The sequence below is a fragment of the Rattus norvegicus genome, chromosome 11, assembly GCF_036323735.1.
Source record: "Rattus norvegicus strain BN/NHsdMcwi chromosome 11, GRCr8, whole genome shotgun sequence".
NCBI lineage: Eukaryota > Metazoa > Chordata > Mammalia > Rodentia > Muridae > Rattus > Rattus norvegicus.
The window spans coordinates 77,038,557-77,057,460 of NC_086029.1; the positions used below are offsets into that span (position 1 = coordinate 77,038,557).

The 18,904-nt window shown below is 35.3% G+C and overlaps 1 protein-coding gene across 9 annotated transcripts in view; it reads left to right on the forward strand.

The window, feature by feature from the left end:
- The window catches only part of Stxbp5l (syntaxin binding protein 5L), a 329,014-nt gene that overhangs the window by 199,718 nt on the left and 110,392 nt on the right, over positions 1–18,904 (forward strand). For all 9 annotated transcript variants that reach the window (XM_063270382.1, XM_063270385.1, XM_063270384.1 and 6 more), the window contains 5 exon segments: positions 6,604–6,751; positions 7,873–7,940; positions 10,757–10,797; positions 12,892–13,109; positions 16,193–16,365. In XM_063270382.1, coding sequence (XP_063126452.1) covers positions 6,604–6,751; positions 7,873–7,940; positions 10,757–10,797; positions 12,892–13,109; positions 16,193–16,365 — 648 coding nt within the window.

An 18,904-nucleotide genomic window follows, 5' to 3' on the forward strand; every position in this document is an offset into this window, starting at 1 on the left:
GACTGAGTGTTGACAGGCTCAATCTGAGGTGGGCTGAGTTCAGGCAACCACAGCTGCTATGTGTTCATGACTGCAAAGTCAGTGACATGCACAGATCTGCCCGTATTCATGTATATTATGGCTATTACATCTGTAGTGACACAGTATTTACCAGTCACTTGTTCTCAGCACCGTGAGTCTCTGCATTCACCATTATACACTACGTAGAAACATCCCTGAGCCTAATGCAGGATTCGTTCTGCTTCCTTTGCTTTATTTTATTAGTTTATGTTTTCCAGGGCTGTTTAGAAGGAAATTGGATTTTTGACTACAGAACATTGATATTTGACCTTAATCCTAATGCTATAGCACTTTATTACCTGACTTATGTCTCCCATAAGGTTGAGAAACAGAGGCACAAGGATAACATTAGGGGAAAAGCAATGAGCTAATGGTATTAAAAATTATGAAGTGCAAGGAGAAAGAAATTCAGAAATGGGATTGAGGGGAATAAAGTACAAATTAGAGGGAGAGTATAAGTGCTAGAACCATAATAAATAGTATAGAAAAAAGTTATAGAATGAAATCATTAAAGGAATGGATATTAGTAGAAACCTATTCATGAAAGATACAAATTAAAACCCAAACCACTCAACAATTGAAATAAAAGTGTAATTTAAATTAACAGAAATAAATATTAAAATGAAGAAGACACTATTATAAAAATCAGTGTCTTTTCTATTGTCATGAGTATTGTTTCCCTATCCCTTTGGTGTCTTCTGTAATGAACTCTGGGTGAAGGGAGGACTTCTAGTCCTAGTTACTAAAATGTTAGACTAGTGTGTCCTCTCTGATGTGTCACTCACACTTGAGTTTTCTAGGAATCTCAGTCTGACACCTTATACTCATCCCCTACAAGATGGTTTTTGGTATGCTAAGGATCATACTTTCTGTGTAGAGTGTGTGGAAGTTAATACTCTGAGGGCTGTGGAAGGTGGACACATTTAGCCTTAGTGTTTTCTTTCACTCAGATCCCTCTTGGGTTTAACTAATGCACTACCACAGTCCTTGGCTGAGAGTGTGTACCATGTTCAGTATACACCTCATGTTTCTACATTGTTGTTTACTTAAACAATTATGGATTTAGTACCTTCCACAACTTATATAGGCTTGCTTCTCTAGAGAACTATGGGGAATCTCCTGTTCAAGCCCCTGTATTGTACTTCTGTTGCAATCTTCATGACCTGCTTGGGACATCTTTCTGTCCATCATAGCCCCATTTCCTGGTCATGTCTCTTTAGCCTGCTCATTCTCTCTCTATTTGGTATTCCTATAGCACCTGTCCTCAAGAGCGGATAGGACCACTTTGATGATTACTAATGATCTGGAACCCCAACATACAGTACATGCCAGTTAATGTCCACCTTTATATGCTGCTCAGGATGTCTAGCTTTCGCCTCACCTTAGGCTTTTTTCTCTGCATCCATCTTCTTTTCCCCAGGTTTCACCTGTCCTTCATGTGCTCCTGATATTTTTTTTGATATTTGCTTCTTAGGAATAAAGTCTATTTTATTTTTAAGATATATTTTTATTATTTTTCGACTATATGCAGGTGTGTGTGACTGCATGCATGTATGCACGTGTGAGTGCAGGCGCTCAGGGTTGTGAAGCTGCCTGATGTGGGTGCTGGAAACTGCACTCTAGTGCTGGAAGAACAGCAAGTGATGATAACTGCTGAGCTCTCTCCAGCCCTACTCTACTCTTTTAGTAATCTTGACTTTGGCCATAAAGAGACAGTTTCTATTCCACCACTGTTCCCTGGATTATTCTTTCTGTAAGAAATGGCAATCTATTTTCATTAAAATATACTTTTTTTAGTATTGGCATTCAACTATGTCATATATGTTGTTTCCTCATATATTATTGACGTCTAATGACCACTAGATATTTTATATTAAAGATATTTAGTTTATATACACACTAAAATTTTTATTGTGGTGAAATATGTGTAATACAGATTTCTATTTTATATATTTACTCTTATGGTGTGTGTATTGTGTGGGCACATGTGTGCATGTTGTATGTGGGAAATGCATGTGAGTGTACAGGTTCATGCACCCATGTATGTAGAGGACAAAGGTGGGGAAGTCCTTGGAAATCCTCTTTTCCTCCTCTGCTCATTTCCTCTAGCTAAGACTCCTTGGTGAACTGGAAGCATGCTGCTTTGGGGCTAGTTGCCATCAAGCCCAGAGACTCGCTTATCTCTACCTCCCAGTTGCTGGTTATAAGCAGTGCATAGGTTTATAGGGTGCTGGGAATTTCCCCAGCCCTGTTCTTATGGTTCTTATCAACGTATGTTAAGTATGTGAATAAACATTTTCTCAAAAAAATGTTTACCCTGATAACATGATTAAAATTTATGTAAATTTCCACTATTGTCAAATTATCAAATAAATTTAAATATCAAGACTGAATCTATTCTATTTCCCTTAAATAGTTTCTTCTAAGCTGCATTGAATATTAAACAAGTTATGTGCCTAGAGTCCTCTCCACCCCCCATCTTCTGCAGTCATCTTCTATGTACTTGCCAACTTATTATTTTTATTTCTTTACAAACATTATAGTGAACAATTGTTCCCTCTTAGTTCATAGATTTTCCTTTTTTGGAGGGAGAGTTATAGAGTTTTTATTATTTAAAATAATTTTTAATGTTAAATATATTTTGATCATATTCTTCCCCTCCCCCAAGTTTATCCAAACCCTCCCCTCCCTACTTATCCAACTTTAAGTTGTTTTTCAAAAGACAAGCAAAAACACAGTACAACAACAAAATTCCCAAAACCAAGGAAACGAAACACAACACCACCCCAAAAGAATACACACACACACATACACACACACACACACACACACACACACACACACACACACACACACTATTATGTCAGTCAATTACTCCTGAGCACAAGGCCTCCCTGGGAGCTGTTGATAAACCCAGTGTCACTCCATTGAAAAAAATTAATTCTTCCTTCTCCTAGCAGGTACATATGAGAGTTCAATTGTTAACCCTCACACTGTTTCCCAGGTTTTCGTTTGTTCATTCATTCATTTACTCATTCACTTTTTAGAATATAACAAAATAAAATATAATAAGATGAAACAAAAACTATTACATTGAAGATGGATAAGGCAAGCCAGCAGAAAGAAAAGAGCCAAACAGAGAACATAGGAATCAGAAGATACTCATTCTAACGCTCAGGAATCCCATAAAAACACTAAACTAGAAGTCATAATATATATGCAGAGGAACTGTAACAGACATGTGCAGGCTCTGTGCATACTGTTTCAGTCTCTGTGAGCTTATAGGAGCTTTGATCATGTTGATTTAGAGGGTCTTGTTTTCTTGGTATCTTCCATGCTTTCTGGCCCTTACACCTCTTTTGCAGGGCTCCCTGAGCTCTGAGGGGAAGGATTTGATGAAGATATTCCATGTAGGGCTGAGTGTTCCAGAGTCTCTCTTTCTCTGTATATTGTGTGCCTGAGTCTTCTGCTACAGGAGGAAGCTTCTCTGATTATGAATGAGGAAGGCACTAATCTATGAATATAGTAGAATATGATTAGCAGTCATTTTAATACTATATTTTTTAAACCCAGTATTATTTAGTTTTACTTTAGGTCCCTGCGTTATCTACTAGTCTCCTATTTTTGGTCACCCAAGCAGTAATGGGTATGGGTTCCATCTTGTGAAAAGGACCTTAAATCAAATTGGTTATTGGTTGGCTACTCCCACAAGCTTTGTGCCAGTATTGGCCTAGCATATTTTGCAGGTAGCACACCATTGCAGTAATGGATTTGTGGCTGACTTGGTGTTTATACTTCTCTTTTGATAGTGTGCAGAATATTTTGCTGTATAAAGATGCTGAAATGCAGAGATGAAGGTTCTGTGTAGAGCCCGGCATGGGATCTCTTATGTCTGATATATGTTTATGTAGGTGTTCTGTTCATCAATAGGGTCTCACTGTCAGTTTATGGAGAGCAACCTATAGTCTTGGCTACATACTGGTTGTTTGGGGATACCCATGGGACACTTTGGCTTATAATTTAATTAGGTATAACCAAATCCCAGTATCAGAAGTTTCATTTAGAGACAAAAGATGGCCAGCTGGAAGTCTGTCTCCTCCATTATTTGATGATTTCATTTGGATCATTTCATTCACACACACACACACACACACACACACACACACACATATATATATATACATACATACATATATATATATATATCAGGTTTCATAGCACCCCTCAAATCTTCCTTAATTTTAGGTGTCTCTCACCATATTCCCTCCTACAACCTCTGTCTTTCCCCCCTCCACACTTGATCCTCCCATTCTACATTCCTATCCTTTTCTTTTCACACTTTTACTTCTAAGTACCTTTTGTAGGGATGAGGTTTAGTGGAAGAGCACTTGCTTAATATGTGAAAGATCATGGGATCAGAAAGAAAGCTAAATGCCTAAATTAAACATTTTATACTGTTCTTGCATGTATTGTGCTTATTCTTTGGCTATAGGCTAACATGATCCCAAGTATCATTTTTATTACCATTATTATTTTTCTTTTTTTTTCACTCCAGATTTTATTCTCCTCCCAGTCTACCCTCTGACTGTTCCACCTTCCATACTTTCTCCTTCCCCCAGCTCCTGTCTCCATGAGGATATTCCCACCCCATCTACCCCACCAGACCTCTAAACTCCTTGGGGCCTCCAGTCTCTTGAGGGCGCATCTTCTCTGACTGAACCCAGACCTGGCAGTCCTCTGCTGTGTGTGTGTTGGGGGCTTCCTATTAGCTGGTGTATGCTGCCTGGTTGGCGATCCAGTGTCTGAGAGATCTCAGGGGTCCAGGTTGAGACTGCTGGTCCTCCTACAGGGTCTCCCTCCTCAGCTTCTTCCAACATTTCCCTAATTCAGTCAGAGGGATCGGCACTTTTTGTTCATTGGGTGGGTACAGATATCTGCATCTGACTCTTTCAGCTGCTTGTTGGTCTTTCAGAGGGCAGTCATGCTAGGTCCCTTTCTGTGAGCTCTTCATAGCCTTAGTAATAGTGTCAGGCCTTGGGGCTTCCCCTAGAGCTGGAACCCACTTTGGGCCTGTCACTGGACCTCCTTTTTCCCTCAGGCTCTTTTCCATTTCCATCTCTACAGTTCTTTCAGACCAGAAGAATTATGGGTCGGAATTTTGACTGTGGGATGGCAACCCCATCCCTCACTTGATGCCCTGTCTTTCTGCTGGAGGTGGGCTCAACAAATTCCCTCTTCCTACTGTAGGGCATTTCCTCTAGGGTCCCCCCTTTTAAGTCCTGAGAGTCTCACCTCCCAGGTCTCTGGTATATTCTTCAGGGTCCTCCCAATCTCCTTCCTCCCAAAGTTGCACGTTTCCAGTCTTTCTGCTGGCCCTCAGGGCTTCAGTCCTTTTCCCCCACTTAATACCAGATCATGTTCCCCACCCCCCCATCCCCTTTCCCTCCCAGGCTCCTCCATCTCTCTCTCCCTCTCTTGTGGTTGCTTTCTTCTCCCTCCCAAGTACAACTGAGGCTTCCTCACTTGGGACCTTCAGCTTGTTGACCTTTTTGAGTTCTGTGGACTGTATCTTTACTGTGTTGTTCACTGGTTAGGAGTTGGTTATTGTTCCTTCCTGCTGTCACCAAATTCAATTGTAGGTCTAGTCTTTGAAGTGATTCACTCTTGTTTTCCCCCTAACTATTCAACAGTAACTATCAGCAGAATATATTATATAAAAATATTTTTCAAATAAAAGAAAAAATAATGATATAATTAACAATTTCTATTTTGAAATCAAGAATTTTTGATTTACTAAGTTTACCCTACTTTTCATTAATTAAATATGACTTGCTCCTCCTCGTTTGATTTGCATATGCTACTATTCTAATCTGAAATACTGTGTATGTATGGTCTTTGTAGCACTTTTGATTGGCAGTAAGGAAACTCTTGGGCCTAATAACATGACTTAGTGGATAAAGGCACCTGCCACCAAGGTTTACAGCCTGTGTTCAATCTCTAGGACCCATATATATCTTTTAGCTTCTATCACAAATATTTTTAAATTTATTTATTTGAAAAATTTATAAATACTTCACTATTTAAAGGCATACTACTATAATACAAATATTTTACTATTTAATAAAAGTAATACAAATATTTTGCTATTTAAAGGTATAATATACCTTTGAGTAGTATAAAGGTATAATAGTAAAATACTAAATAGTAAAATATGTTATACTTTTAAATATAATATGTAATTGGTTTAAAATATAAGACATTGTACTTGTTGCATAATATTTTAGTTTAATATAATTATTGTATTTATATTGACAAAATGTATCATTATGGGATGTTGGCAGCCTGTAAAGAAAATTAACCTATCATTATCAACACCTTATTTTAAAGATAGTTATATTTTTTAAAGTATTCAAATAAAATGATTTTTATGGTGCTAAAAAGTGAAGTTTATATATTTATAAACATTTTAGGACTTGATCATGAAAATTATTTCATATATTTATCTTTGCAAAATGACTCTAATATATTGTTTTTATCTATTAGTTTTCCAATCTTTGAAAATCCATATCCAATGGACATTCATGAGTCACCAGTTACATGCACAGCATATTTTGCCGATTGCCCTCCAGATTTGATTCTAGTACTCTATTCTATAGGAGTCAAGCATAAAAAACAAGGATACAGTAATAAGGTACAGTTTTGCTGTTCTTGTATGTATGGTCATGCTTTTTCGTGTCATTTTATGTTCTGACTTTCCACACAAGTTGATTTGACTAAAACTTTGTAAGTTGCAAGCTGACATTGTCAAAGGTGTAAGTAGTGAAATTTGATTTTCTTATTTCAGTATAGTTCTAAGCATGTAAAATAATAAATTTCCAATACACTAAGTATATGATTACATACTAAGACCTATTTATCAGTCATGCTTATTTTTATATTTTATATACATACATTATCAAATTCATGAGTAGACTTTAATTCTTTTGCATGGATCAAATTTTACAGAATTCAAGAATTAGTTTTTTTCTTAATTTATCATTCGAAAATCAAAATTAAGCCAGGTGGTGATGGCAAACACCTTTAATCCCATCTCTTGAGAGGCAGAGGCATGCGAGTCTCTGGATTTGAGGCCAGCTCAGTCAGAGTGAGTTCTAGGACAGCCATGGCTACACAGAGAAACCCTATCTCAAAAAACAAAACAACACACACACACACACACACACACACACACACACACACACACAGAGAGAGAGAGAGAGAGAGAGAGAGAGAGAGAGAGAGAAAAGAAAAAAAGGAGAAGAAAAGAAAAGAAAAAGAAACACAAAAATCCTTAAAACTTTGTTATTAATATAATGAGATTTTTCTTTCCAATGTTTAAGATTCAAGTATTTATAATTATCACAAATTTTCCAATATGATTCCTGTTATTGGCCCAGTATAATTGAAATGTACAATTCAAAAAAGCACTATTTACATGTGGTTCTGGGTCAAATGGCATAGCAATAGCTTATTGGCACTACATATTGCATGACATTTGTTGCAACACTGTATTTATTCAATTAAAAATACTTCTTTTATTGGTTTATATAAATGGTAATGTTGGTTAAAATCTATTTTTAAACAAATTATTATTCTGCATTTATAGATCTATTTGTTTGACAAAGGAATTGATAATAACTATGCACTTCATTTTCGGCTGTTTTGTATTGACACATTATTAACTTATTTTTTATTATTTTGTAACATTTTAAAACTATAAGTCATTTAATTTTAAAAATAAAAGCCACATATTCTCCTTAATAATCTATTTAGGAATGGCCAGTAAGTGGAGGAGCTTGGAATCTTGGAGCACAAACGTATCCAGAAATTATTATTACTGGGTAAGTAATGTGTTTTACAAGTCTTAAATTATAACAGATTATAAGTTATAAATTTAATAATAATAAAATATTTAAGTCTCGATACATTTATGTAATGATATTCTGGCAGAATCATTTAAGTATGAAGTAAGAATCTAAGAAATAACTTTAAATCATAGTTCTTAACTTTGGTAAAAAATACAAATCGTTAGAAACAATTACACAGAATTACAGAATTATTACAAAAGGAATATATTTAGATTATACTAGCAGGAGAAAAATCATAAGAAAATTGTGAATGTGATTCACAGGAAATACTTTATTTGGAAGTCATAGAATATTAACTTCAGGAAAGTCTTTAACCTAATATCATGATTCCTATGAATTTCAGGAATCATGCTTTTTATCCCCATTTCTATAGTTGAATAAAGATGTCTACCACAGGCTCAAGTATTTATTGCCTTCTTGATGTCTACCTGGTAGGGCTATCTTGGGAGAAAGGAGAAACTCCAGGAGGTGGGAGCCATGTGGAGGAAATAGGCCACTAGACGTGTGCCTTGAAGGAGTATACCCAGTGTCTGGTCCCTTCTTTTTACTTTGCTACCTTCTATCTACCTTGAGATGAATAATTTGTCACATGTTCCAACTGCTAAGATGTGAACTGTTCTGCCACACCCTCCCTGCTGTCATAGACTGTGAACCCTTGAACAGAATCAACCTTTTAAACCTTAAGTGTTTAAATCAGGTATTTTATCCCAGTGACAAAACATCAAACAAATAGATAAAGTTTGTTTCAAACTTTATAGCATCTGAAATGTCACTGCTTTGTGGACCAGCACTCTTCATGTTCTAATATTAGGGACTAAAAAGACATACAGATAAATATATACATAAACCTACATGTTAATAAGTTCTTTAATAGGACCACATAGTAATTCTTGTGCTATGTGTGACAAGTTCCTCATCTAACACAGTATTTGACCTGAAGAAGCCAGTAATCTGAGACTGTGAACAGATACTAACAAAGCAAATAACAGAAATGATTTCTCCTTACTCAAAGAATGAGGAAAGAGCAACCTACTGAAACATGTTTCTTAAACAAGTATCATTAAGTTAAAACACACACACAAACACACGCGCACACACACGCACACACGCACACACACATACATACACATACACGCACACACACATATATATACACATTCACACACGCACATACATGCACACACATACACACACACAGATGCACACACACATATATACACATATACACCCACACATACATACACACACACACATACACACGCACACACACACAAATGAGTGTGCTTGCGCACACACATACTCACTCTCTGCTCTTTCCAATATAAAAACACTTTCAGTGTATCTTTAGAGTGAGACTTAAAACTACAAGTAGTTTAATTTCTATTTTTTCAAAATTACATTAACTGTTGTTTTTCCTTTGCATATAAATTTGTAATTCATTTTACTTCTACAATTTTTAAATATTTCACCAAGGATTACATTGAATCTATGTTATTTATTAGAACCACTATAAGCATTATCATCAGAAACATACTGTATCAGTCATTTTATCACTAATTCTTTTCTTCTGATCAGCATTTCATATTTTTTCAGCATATGGCTCTAGCATAAATTATAACGGTTTCTATCTAAGTGTCGTGTAGTATCTTATTATTATAAATGATAATTTATACTTTACTTTTCCGAGTTTTTTTTTCTGTTACAAAGAAACAGTATTTATTTTTGTATGCTGGCCTTCATCTAAGTATCACTCTCATCGGGTAATTGAGTTTTGGTGCATATCTATTATAAGCTCTACAAACCGAAGCAATTCTATTTCTTCCATTTCAGCTTGTTGGTTCATAATTTGTTTTTCTTAATGAAATGTTTAATCCTTCTATTATAACAGTGAATAAAATTGTGAAAGTAAATATTTTTTCTTTGTTCCTCATCTAAGGGGAAACCATGTTCTTTTATAGTCATGTATGTTAGGCAATGTTTGTGGATGGTTTTTTGCTGTCCTTTAGCAGACGAAAGGCAGTTCTCTCCTCCTTCATGAATGATGTTGAGTATTTGTCTAGTGCTGTTTTGCATCATCTGGCAAAACCAAACGTGTTTTCTTATGTAAGCTTTCATTCTGGTTTCATTCTATTTTGCCAACTGGTTTTTATTAAAATGTTTGCTTGCTTTTGCTTTTTTTTTAAGTCAGATTTCTCTTTGTTATAAGTAATTTATTTTTATGTATCTTACTTGGATTTTACTTGAACATATTTTCTTGATTAGGGTTTTGTCTACTCCTAATGGGATCTTGTTCAACTTTCTTTTTCTGCAATTTTTTCTCTGGGTTTGGTGTCAGATAATGCTGACTTTCCCAAATGTATTGGGAAGTATTGTAGCCTCTTTGTTTTGTAGATTAGTTTGTATAGAATTGATACTAGTTATTAATAAATAATGTCAATCTTAGATCAGTTAGATATTTGCCTTTATATTTTGATAATATTCAGGTTATCTTTTTCATCAAATGTTAATTCTATTTTGAAATATTACTCATCATAAGCCATTTTACTGTTCTTTATGACACATATAATATTACAGGAAGAAAATCTAATGGTTTTTCCTTTCTCTTTAAAGTTCAATGTGTCCTTTTAAAAATATATCATTGTTTTGAGCTTAGAAATATTTCTAATAAATCAGCATGCATTACAATGATTTTTAATAAAAATATGATAACAGTAACTCAACTTTTTATGTATTTGGGGTGACTGTTTTATTTGATATACTTTAATTAATGGTAATTTATTTTTATCTAGTCATGCTGATGGAACAATAAAATTTTGGGATGCTTCAGCAAGTAAGTTTTATATTTATCCCCATTCAACAAAAATATTTTGCTAATATTCATTGATAGTCATCTACACCTTTTAATTTGAATATTTGTCATTTTTGAAATATTTTATTATAATTATATTATAGTGCTTTGTTACAATATTTATTTTATGTATTTTAGAGCAGCTTAAAATATCTTTAATTATACTCAATAATACTAAATAAACAAGACTACAGGCACTCTTTCAGCAATTCTATCTTAAAAATAAAAACATGTTGCATCAGCAGAAGAACCAAGCCTTACAAGATTAACTGTTCTAGGAATTCACTGTGTCCTACCTGTGTGGTGTTTGAGAAGTGTTTTGATTCCTCTGTTCTCAGCTTTCCTATCCCACTCTATAGTAGTCCATGAGAATCAAGAGAAATTATTTGATAACACTAAAAATTCTTTTTACTTTTTAAAAATTTAAGGAATAACATATGTGGTCAATGTCCAAGGGCCTGTAACCTTACCTAGGTCTTCATTATGCCCATCTATGTAATTCACAAAACATGTTCTTAAGAAAAGAGGAAGAGGTGCACACATGTAAATACATGTCAAACTAGAAAATTTTTAAATGTAGTATAATCAAATGCTATTTTAATCAGAAATGATAGAGATGTATTTGGACCATTAAGTTTCAGAAAGATTACTTACATATTTACGTATTTGTTTATCTTTCAGAAATGATACTTCTAGTATCCTATTTAGGTAGCCTACGCTGACCTCCATCTTTTGCCAATCACATTCTAGGATTGCGATTGTTCACTACCAACCCAGGTAGAAAGGGCATTTTAACTAACAACTAACATACATTTTGTTAGGTAGTTAAAACTTAGGTTAGTCAAAACTAGGAAGAGAAGAAGTTAGCAACGACTCGAAAGTTTCTGAGCTGGTGTAACCATGAAGCAGCAGTACTCTTGAAAATAAGGAATACAACAACGGACATTGATATGACACAAAAGTCTATTTCAGCTTTTGCAGCTAGCTCAGTGATATTCTTTAAACCAGCAACAAAAATACCCAGGGCTCCAACTGCATATGTGGCAGAGAATAGCCTTGTGGGGGTACCAGTGGAAGGGGAAGCCCTTGGTCCTGCCAAGGTTGAACCCCTAGTCCAGGGGAATATGCAGGGGACAGTAAGGGGGATGGATGGGGGAATACCCATATGGGGGAGGGGGAGGAGGATGGGGGGCTTATGGACAGGAAACCGGGAAAGGGAATACCATTTGAAATGTTAGTAAAGAAATATATCTAATTAAAAAATCACTTTTTCCATTTACTCATGTTTTGAGATTTTTAAAAACTAGAGTGGGCCTGGGTATTTCATGTTACTGACAATTTTTAAAAATTCAGGCCAAACGCAGGTAGTGGTGGCATAGGCTTTTAATCCCAGCATTCAGGAAGCAGAGGTAGGTGGTTCTTTGTGAGTTCAGGGCCAGCCTGGTCTATAGATCAAGATCTAGAACTGCCAGAGCTACACAGAGAGATCACACTTCAAAAAACCAAAGCAAACAAAAAATTTGTAGAATTATCTTGAGTTGGGCTGACCTCTTGAAGACCATTTATAAAACAAGAGTTCTTTTTTGTAGTTCAAATTGTGTTTTTATTATGTTCTGAAGTGGAAACGGCTTTCCCAAAATAAATATTATTGAAAACCATTAATAAACCCAGAGTTTTTAAAGCTTATACTTGACCCTTTCTTAACTAAAAAAAAAAAAACCTAGATGAGATCTTTCCTAAATAATCTGTTGGAGAAAAAAACATCTAGAATATTGTATCAAGCTCTTATCCAAGAATTAAGAAGAATTATAGTGAAAAATCATGGTAGCATCTTACCGAGAAGAGGATTATTTCTTCCATTTTCATAGTTTCCATTGCTCATAAACATTTTTTCTCTATCTTCGTATAGTTCTCTCTTGATACTATTGTTAAGAGGGCACTTCACTGAGGTTTTACTATAAATTTAATTTGCCTTACTTGATTTGTATTCTCTTGGTTAAACAAATACATTGAAGAAACTTGATGTCTAAGCATTAAAATCAAATTAGGAAATAACTGCATTTTATTATTTTATAGTGACACTGCAGATGTTGTACAAGCTAAAAACTTCAAAAGTATTTGAAAAGCAGAAGGTGGGAGATGGCAAACAGACGTGTGAGATTGTAGAAGAAGATCCCTTTGCTGTTCAGATGATTTACTGGTGTCCAGAGAGCAGAATATTTTGTGTATCTGGGGTCTCTGCATATGTCATAATTTATAAATTCAGCAGACATGAAATCACAGCAGAAATAGTGGTAAGTTACTTCAGATTTAACTGTCCTATTTATAGTTCCTAAAAGAAAACAATTATGTATTTGAACCACTTGGATAGTTTTTAAGGCATCAAGAGTACAGTATATTGTTGAGGTTTGGTTTTATTGTCTACTGGACTGCCAAGTCCTGGAGTCTGCACATAAACTCAAGTGACCTTGCCCCAAAATTACTTCTGACTGGTAAATACAGATGCCAACAGCCAATAGTTGGGAAAACCCTGCCCCCCAGGTTATTTCTGAGATGCCAGTAGCTAATAGCTGGACAGAAGAGACATAGGTGGGGTTTGGGTTTCCTGGACTTGGGGTCAGAGGAGAACTAGGAGAAAGAGAAGGTGCATGAGGAAGAAGGAGAAGCTGCTATGGGTTAGGTGAGCCATAAAAACATGACCCTTGAGAGCCATGGCTGGAGAGTTAAGAGCAGCCCAGATGAAACATAGTAAGTAATAAGTAATAATTCAAGGTTATCTATAGGAAAGTAGATTCTAATAGCATTGAAGGTATATCTGTCTGGGTTTTGTGCTGTTTAAGGCTTATCATAAATATAAAGGTTGTGTGTGTCTTTCGTCTGGGAGCTAAATCGTCAAAGATAGGGAAGAAACCCCAGGTTGGGATTAAATAATTTCTTAAACTATATAAATTCATATTTAATATAATCTGTAGTATTTTAAATTGTTACTTAATATATTAAAAAGTGGTTTGTTTTAAAATAAAACATTCTCTAAATTCAATGTCAAAATGAATTTGCTACTTTAAATTCTCTACAAATCGAACACCACATTGTTATCTGTTGTTATGTCTTTGTATCTCTTCAGTTTTGCACCTACCCGACTAAACTGAGTCAATTGCTCCTAAATATTGTCAATATAATATCAGCAGCATTATTTTACCTATAAAGAAAAAATATTTATTATAATATGTAACACATTTTAAAATAGGTACTACATATTACATGCCTAAGCAAGTCTATGCATATATGCATAAGTGGATTTAATTAGATAGTGTAGAGTTTTGCTTTCTGTATAAGTGTCAAATTAGTGTAGGCTTTGTCCTTCTTAAACATTTGACTTGTTTTTCTTTTTGTTTTCTTGTTAATAAGCTGCCATAAATGATTATTTCTCAACTAAAATAAAATTACTCTTAATAGCTTTTTTATGGAGCAGCATTTTATATGGTTAAAAATAATTATAACATTCCCTTACCACCATTATCTTACCTTTACATGAAATTCTGATCATAGAAAATGATGGTGTTACTGTGGCATTGGCTACATCTACATTAATATGCCTATAATTTCTCTATTCTGTTCTACATATTTACCCTATTTTACCAGGATATTAAGATTATCTCATATAGACTTTTTTGGGTATGTGTTTTTACCTCAACTAAAATAATGTCATTCTTTTAGAGTATATTGAAAGCTTAAGTCTTTCCCCTAATATAAATATTTATTAACCATGCTGCAATAAAAGTATAATGAACATGTTACATAAGTATGTTAAACTCCATTTTTTCTACATATGTGCCACAAGACATGATGTCACATCAATAACTGTTTTAGCTTTTTTTGCCCTTTTGTTTTTTTTGTTAACATTTTTACTTTGAAAAATTCATATCATTTATATTGATCATCATTGGGCAGAAAATTCACCACTAACTGAGAAGCTATTGACAGTTTATAGCTGGAAAGCTTAAGGTTTGAGGTCACAGGTACTTAAGTTTCAACCCTAACTTTACCCCTGATTACCTCTGTGTGTGGCTCTGAGCAATTAATAGGAGTAACAGAGTCTGGGAACAATTTATACTCATACCTATATAAATGTAAAAAAGTAGAAAGCAGAGAATAAAAGCTAAGGAAAATACTCATGCTCTGTAGATCAGGTGTTTATCATGATGTCATAGCAGCATCAGCACTGTGAGTAGTAAGTACTCAATAGCTCAGTAACCAGGTTGTTGCTGGCAGGGGATCCTAGTAGTTTAAAGATAATTATTATAATAGTAAGTTTGGTAATATTGCTATGTTCACACCATATGAATATTACTATAATCCAATTTAAATATCAGCGTACTCATATACTGTAAATTAAATACTATTTATAAATATAAACATACCCATTTTAATTTCCTTCATTGGAGTAACTGTCAATTTCTTCTTTTATTTTAATCATCCACCAAATTATAATTTATTGTAAGAAACTGTCCTAGGGTTTTTCTTACTATGATAAAGCACCATGACCAAAAGAAACTTGGAGAGGAAATTATTTATTTCATTCATACTTCCAGATGTTCTAAACCACCAGAGGTCGTGGCAGGAACTCAAGCAGTGTGGGACCTCAGGCGGGGTGTGGACCTGGAGGCTAGAACTGACTAGACACGGTGGAGGCTCACTGACTACTCGCTTGCTCCCCAAGTCTTCTTTATCCTCCTTCCTATACAACTCAAATCCATCTGCCCAAGATGACTCCACCCACAGTGGGGCTCCCAAATCAATCACTAAGAAAATGACCCACAGGTTTGTCTACAGTGCCACTCTATTTGGGGACATTTTCCCAATTGAGAGTCCCTCTTTCAAAATGACTCTAGCTTGTATCAAGTTGACAAAACAAGCTTGAGAAAGCAATACTCATTCCATAACAATTTCCGCCACATAAGTATGAAGTGAAGGTGAATATCAGGATGTGGTGTCAGACACCTGTAAGCTCTGCACTCTGGAGGTAGAGAAAGGCAGATGACTGTGGGTTCCAGACCAGCCTGGTCCGCAAAATGAGCAGGACAGCCAGAGCTACACAGAGAAACTCTATCTCAAACCCGCCCACACACAAAAAATATTTTTACTAATAGTAAAAAAAAATAGTGCTTTTTTTCTTAGTTTTGAGGAATTAAAAGTTATGGGGTTTTGGATATTTTGGGTTTTTTTGTTTTCGTTTTTTGGTAATTGTCACTAAATAGTCCATATGATTCATTACTTAGTTCAGATTGAAAAACTTGAGAACAACCTAGATATATTAACGTACCTATTAATATTATTGTTATTATTAATTAGACTAAATTAAAACAACCTTTTTAAGTCATTAGAGGTACGACTTCAGTGCGATGTTGAAGACATTATTACTCCTGAGCCAGAAACAAGTCCTCCATTTCCAGATCTCTCCTCTCAACTTCCTTCTTCAAGGAGTCTTTCTGGAAGCACTAATACTGTGTCTAGTGAAGGCGTGACGAAGGACAGCATCCCATGCCTCAGGTAAGAACGGCTGCCAGGTGACGAAGCACACTCATCAGCTCCTTACAGAGTTCTTGCACAATGGGACAGGCAAAGTTACTGATCCCTTGTTAGAGGAGTCAGGAGAGCATGATTTTCCTTCCCCCAAAAGGCACAGTGTTTTCATACTTTATTTGCCTATTTATATTTTTCCCCAAAAGGATTCTAAAATAAACATGGCTTTGAAAAAATGAGAAGTTTAACAAGGCAAACCCTAATCTTTTTTCCTAATTAATGATTATAGTTAAACACTTTATTCAATGTGTCAAGGTTACATTTAACAACACAATAAAAAACTTAGCATGTAAACCTCACAGGCAAACTTATCTTGCTTCTATGCCTTTCATCCTATAAGGTTTATAAATTATTACTTTTGTGTGCAGTCATATATAATTCTTTCTAGTGTTCAATATTTGGAGAATTTAGCCTAAGAAAGAGTTTTTTTTCTAAAACAATATATGTATCTATTACTTAAAGAATTCTCGACAGATTGTTCTCTAATTTCATATGCAAATTTGTATAGAGACTTTAGAGATAAGCTTTCAAAGGCAAAAGCTATATAATTAGCAGCAATGCATAATTTCTCTAATTTTTTAAAAGATTTTCAAATCAGAAGAATATATGTGAATTAATTGGGGGAAAATCTACAAGCAAAAAATTTATTAAATTTTAGCTAGCCAAAAGCTCTTATAAGTTCATATGTATATATTTATATTTTGTGTGCATGTACACACACACACACACACACACACACACACACACACACACACACCATGCTGTACATGTGACAGTCAGAGGACAACCTGTAAGAAGCTTTTCTCTCCTTGCACCTTGTGAGTCCTGAGAATGAAGCTCAGTTCAGTGGCAGTACCTTTACCTGCTAAGCTACTGTGCCAACCCATTTATATTTTTTATTATCAGTTTTGTTTTTTTAACTGAGTTCAAAGAATGTGAAAACCAATAAAAACACAGAACATTTAAAATATCACTACAGACCCATTTGGTGTTTGAAAAACAGCAACAACAGCCTATCATTAGTGCACACGTCTTCTAACTACTTAGATGTTTATAAAACAGAGAAGAATTGAGGATAGGAAGGATGGAGAAAAACAAGGGAAATAAAGGTCTGCTTGGCATCAACAATTAGCAAAGTATAAAAGACTTGAATTGACAAATACTGAGGTAAATCTCAAGGATTGTTAAAAACCAAAAGAAAAATCTGCATAGTCATATATCGTGTGCTCAATGCCCAGAGCTCAAATACACACAAAAAGTCTAAATATTTTTCTATTAATTAAATTACACTGTGGATGGTTTCTTCAGTTGCATAAAATCCATGCTTCATAAAATCTTGGCATTTGTCCTTTTGTTTACCTGAAGTTGGACACTTTTATATACATTTGCTGGTAAATAAGCATTTCAGCTAGCTAATTCTCTATTTTTAGAAGTATTACAATTATTATCAATATATACATATTTGTACAGTTATTTTTATTTATATATTATGTGCTTAATAAGTATCATTGGCCTTTTTAAGAGAATGATAATTAAAGAAAAAACTTGAAATAAGAGAGTTAAATAATATATGGTGGAAGAAAATTCTAGGCAAAAAGAATAGCTATAGCAATGGACTTGAAGTCCTGGACTTGCTAAGGAAAATAATTAGGCCATTGCACCTAGAGCTCAGTCAGAAAAGTGTCTTGATAATAAGAATTGAATTAGAGGACCGCCGGAACCTGAAGGAACAGACCGGATAAACAGTTCTCTGCACCCAAATCCCATGGGAGGGAGAGCTAAACCTTCAGAGAGGCAGACACGCCTGGGAAACCAGAAGAGACTGCACTCGGCACACATTATTGATTCCAGAGGAAAACACCAAACGCCATCTGGAACCCTTGTACACTGAAGCTCCCGGAAATGGCGGCACAGATCTTCCTGGTTGGTGCCACCGCAGAGAGCTCGTGGACAGCACCCTGCGAGCAAACTTGAGCCTTGGGACCACAGGTAAGACAAACTTTTCTGCTGCAAGTGACCTGCCTAGTGAACTCAAGACACAGGCCCACAGGAACAGCTGAAGACCTGTAGAGAGGAAAAACTACATGCCCGAAAGCAGAACACTCTGTCCCCATAACAGGCTGAAAGAAAACAGGTAAACAGGTCTACAGCACTCCTGACACACAGGCTTATAGGACAGTCTAGCCACTGTCAGAAATAGCAGAACAAAATAAAAATAGAGATAATCTGATGGCGAGAGGCAAGCGCAGGAACCCAAGCAACAGAAACCAAGACTACATGGCACCATCGGAGCCCAATTCTCCCATAAAAACAAACATGGAATATCCAAACACACCAGAAAAGCAAGATCTAGTTTCAAAATCATTTTTGATCATGATGCTGGAGGACTTCAAGAAAGACGTGAAGAACTCCCTTAGAGAACAAGTAGAAGCCTACAGAGAGGAATCGCAAAAACCCCTGAAAGAATTCCAGGAAATCATAAATAAACAAGTAGAAGCCCATAGAG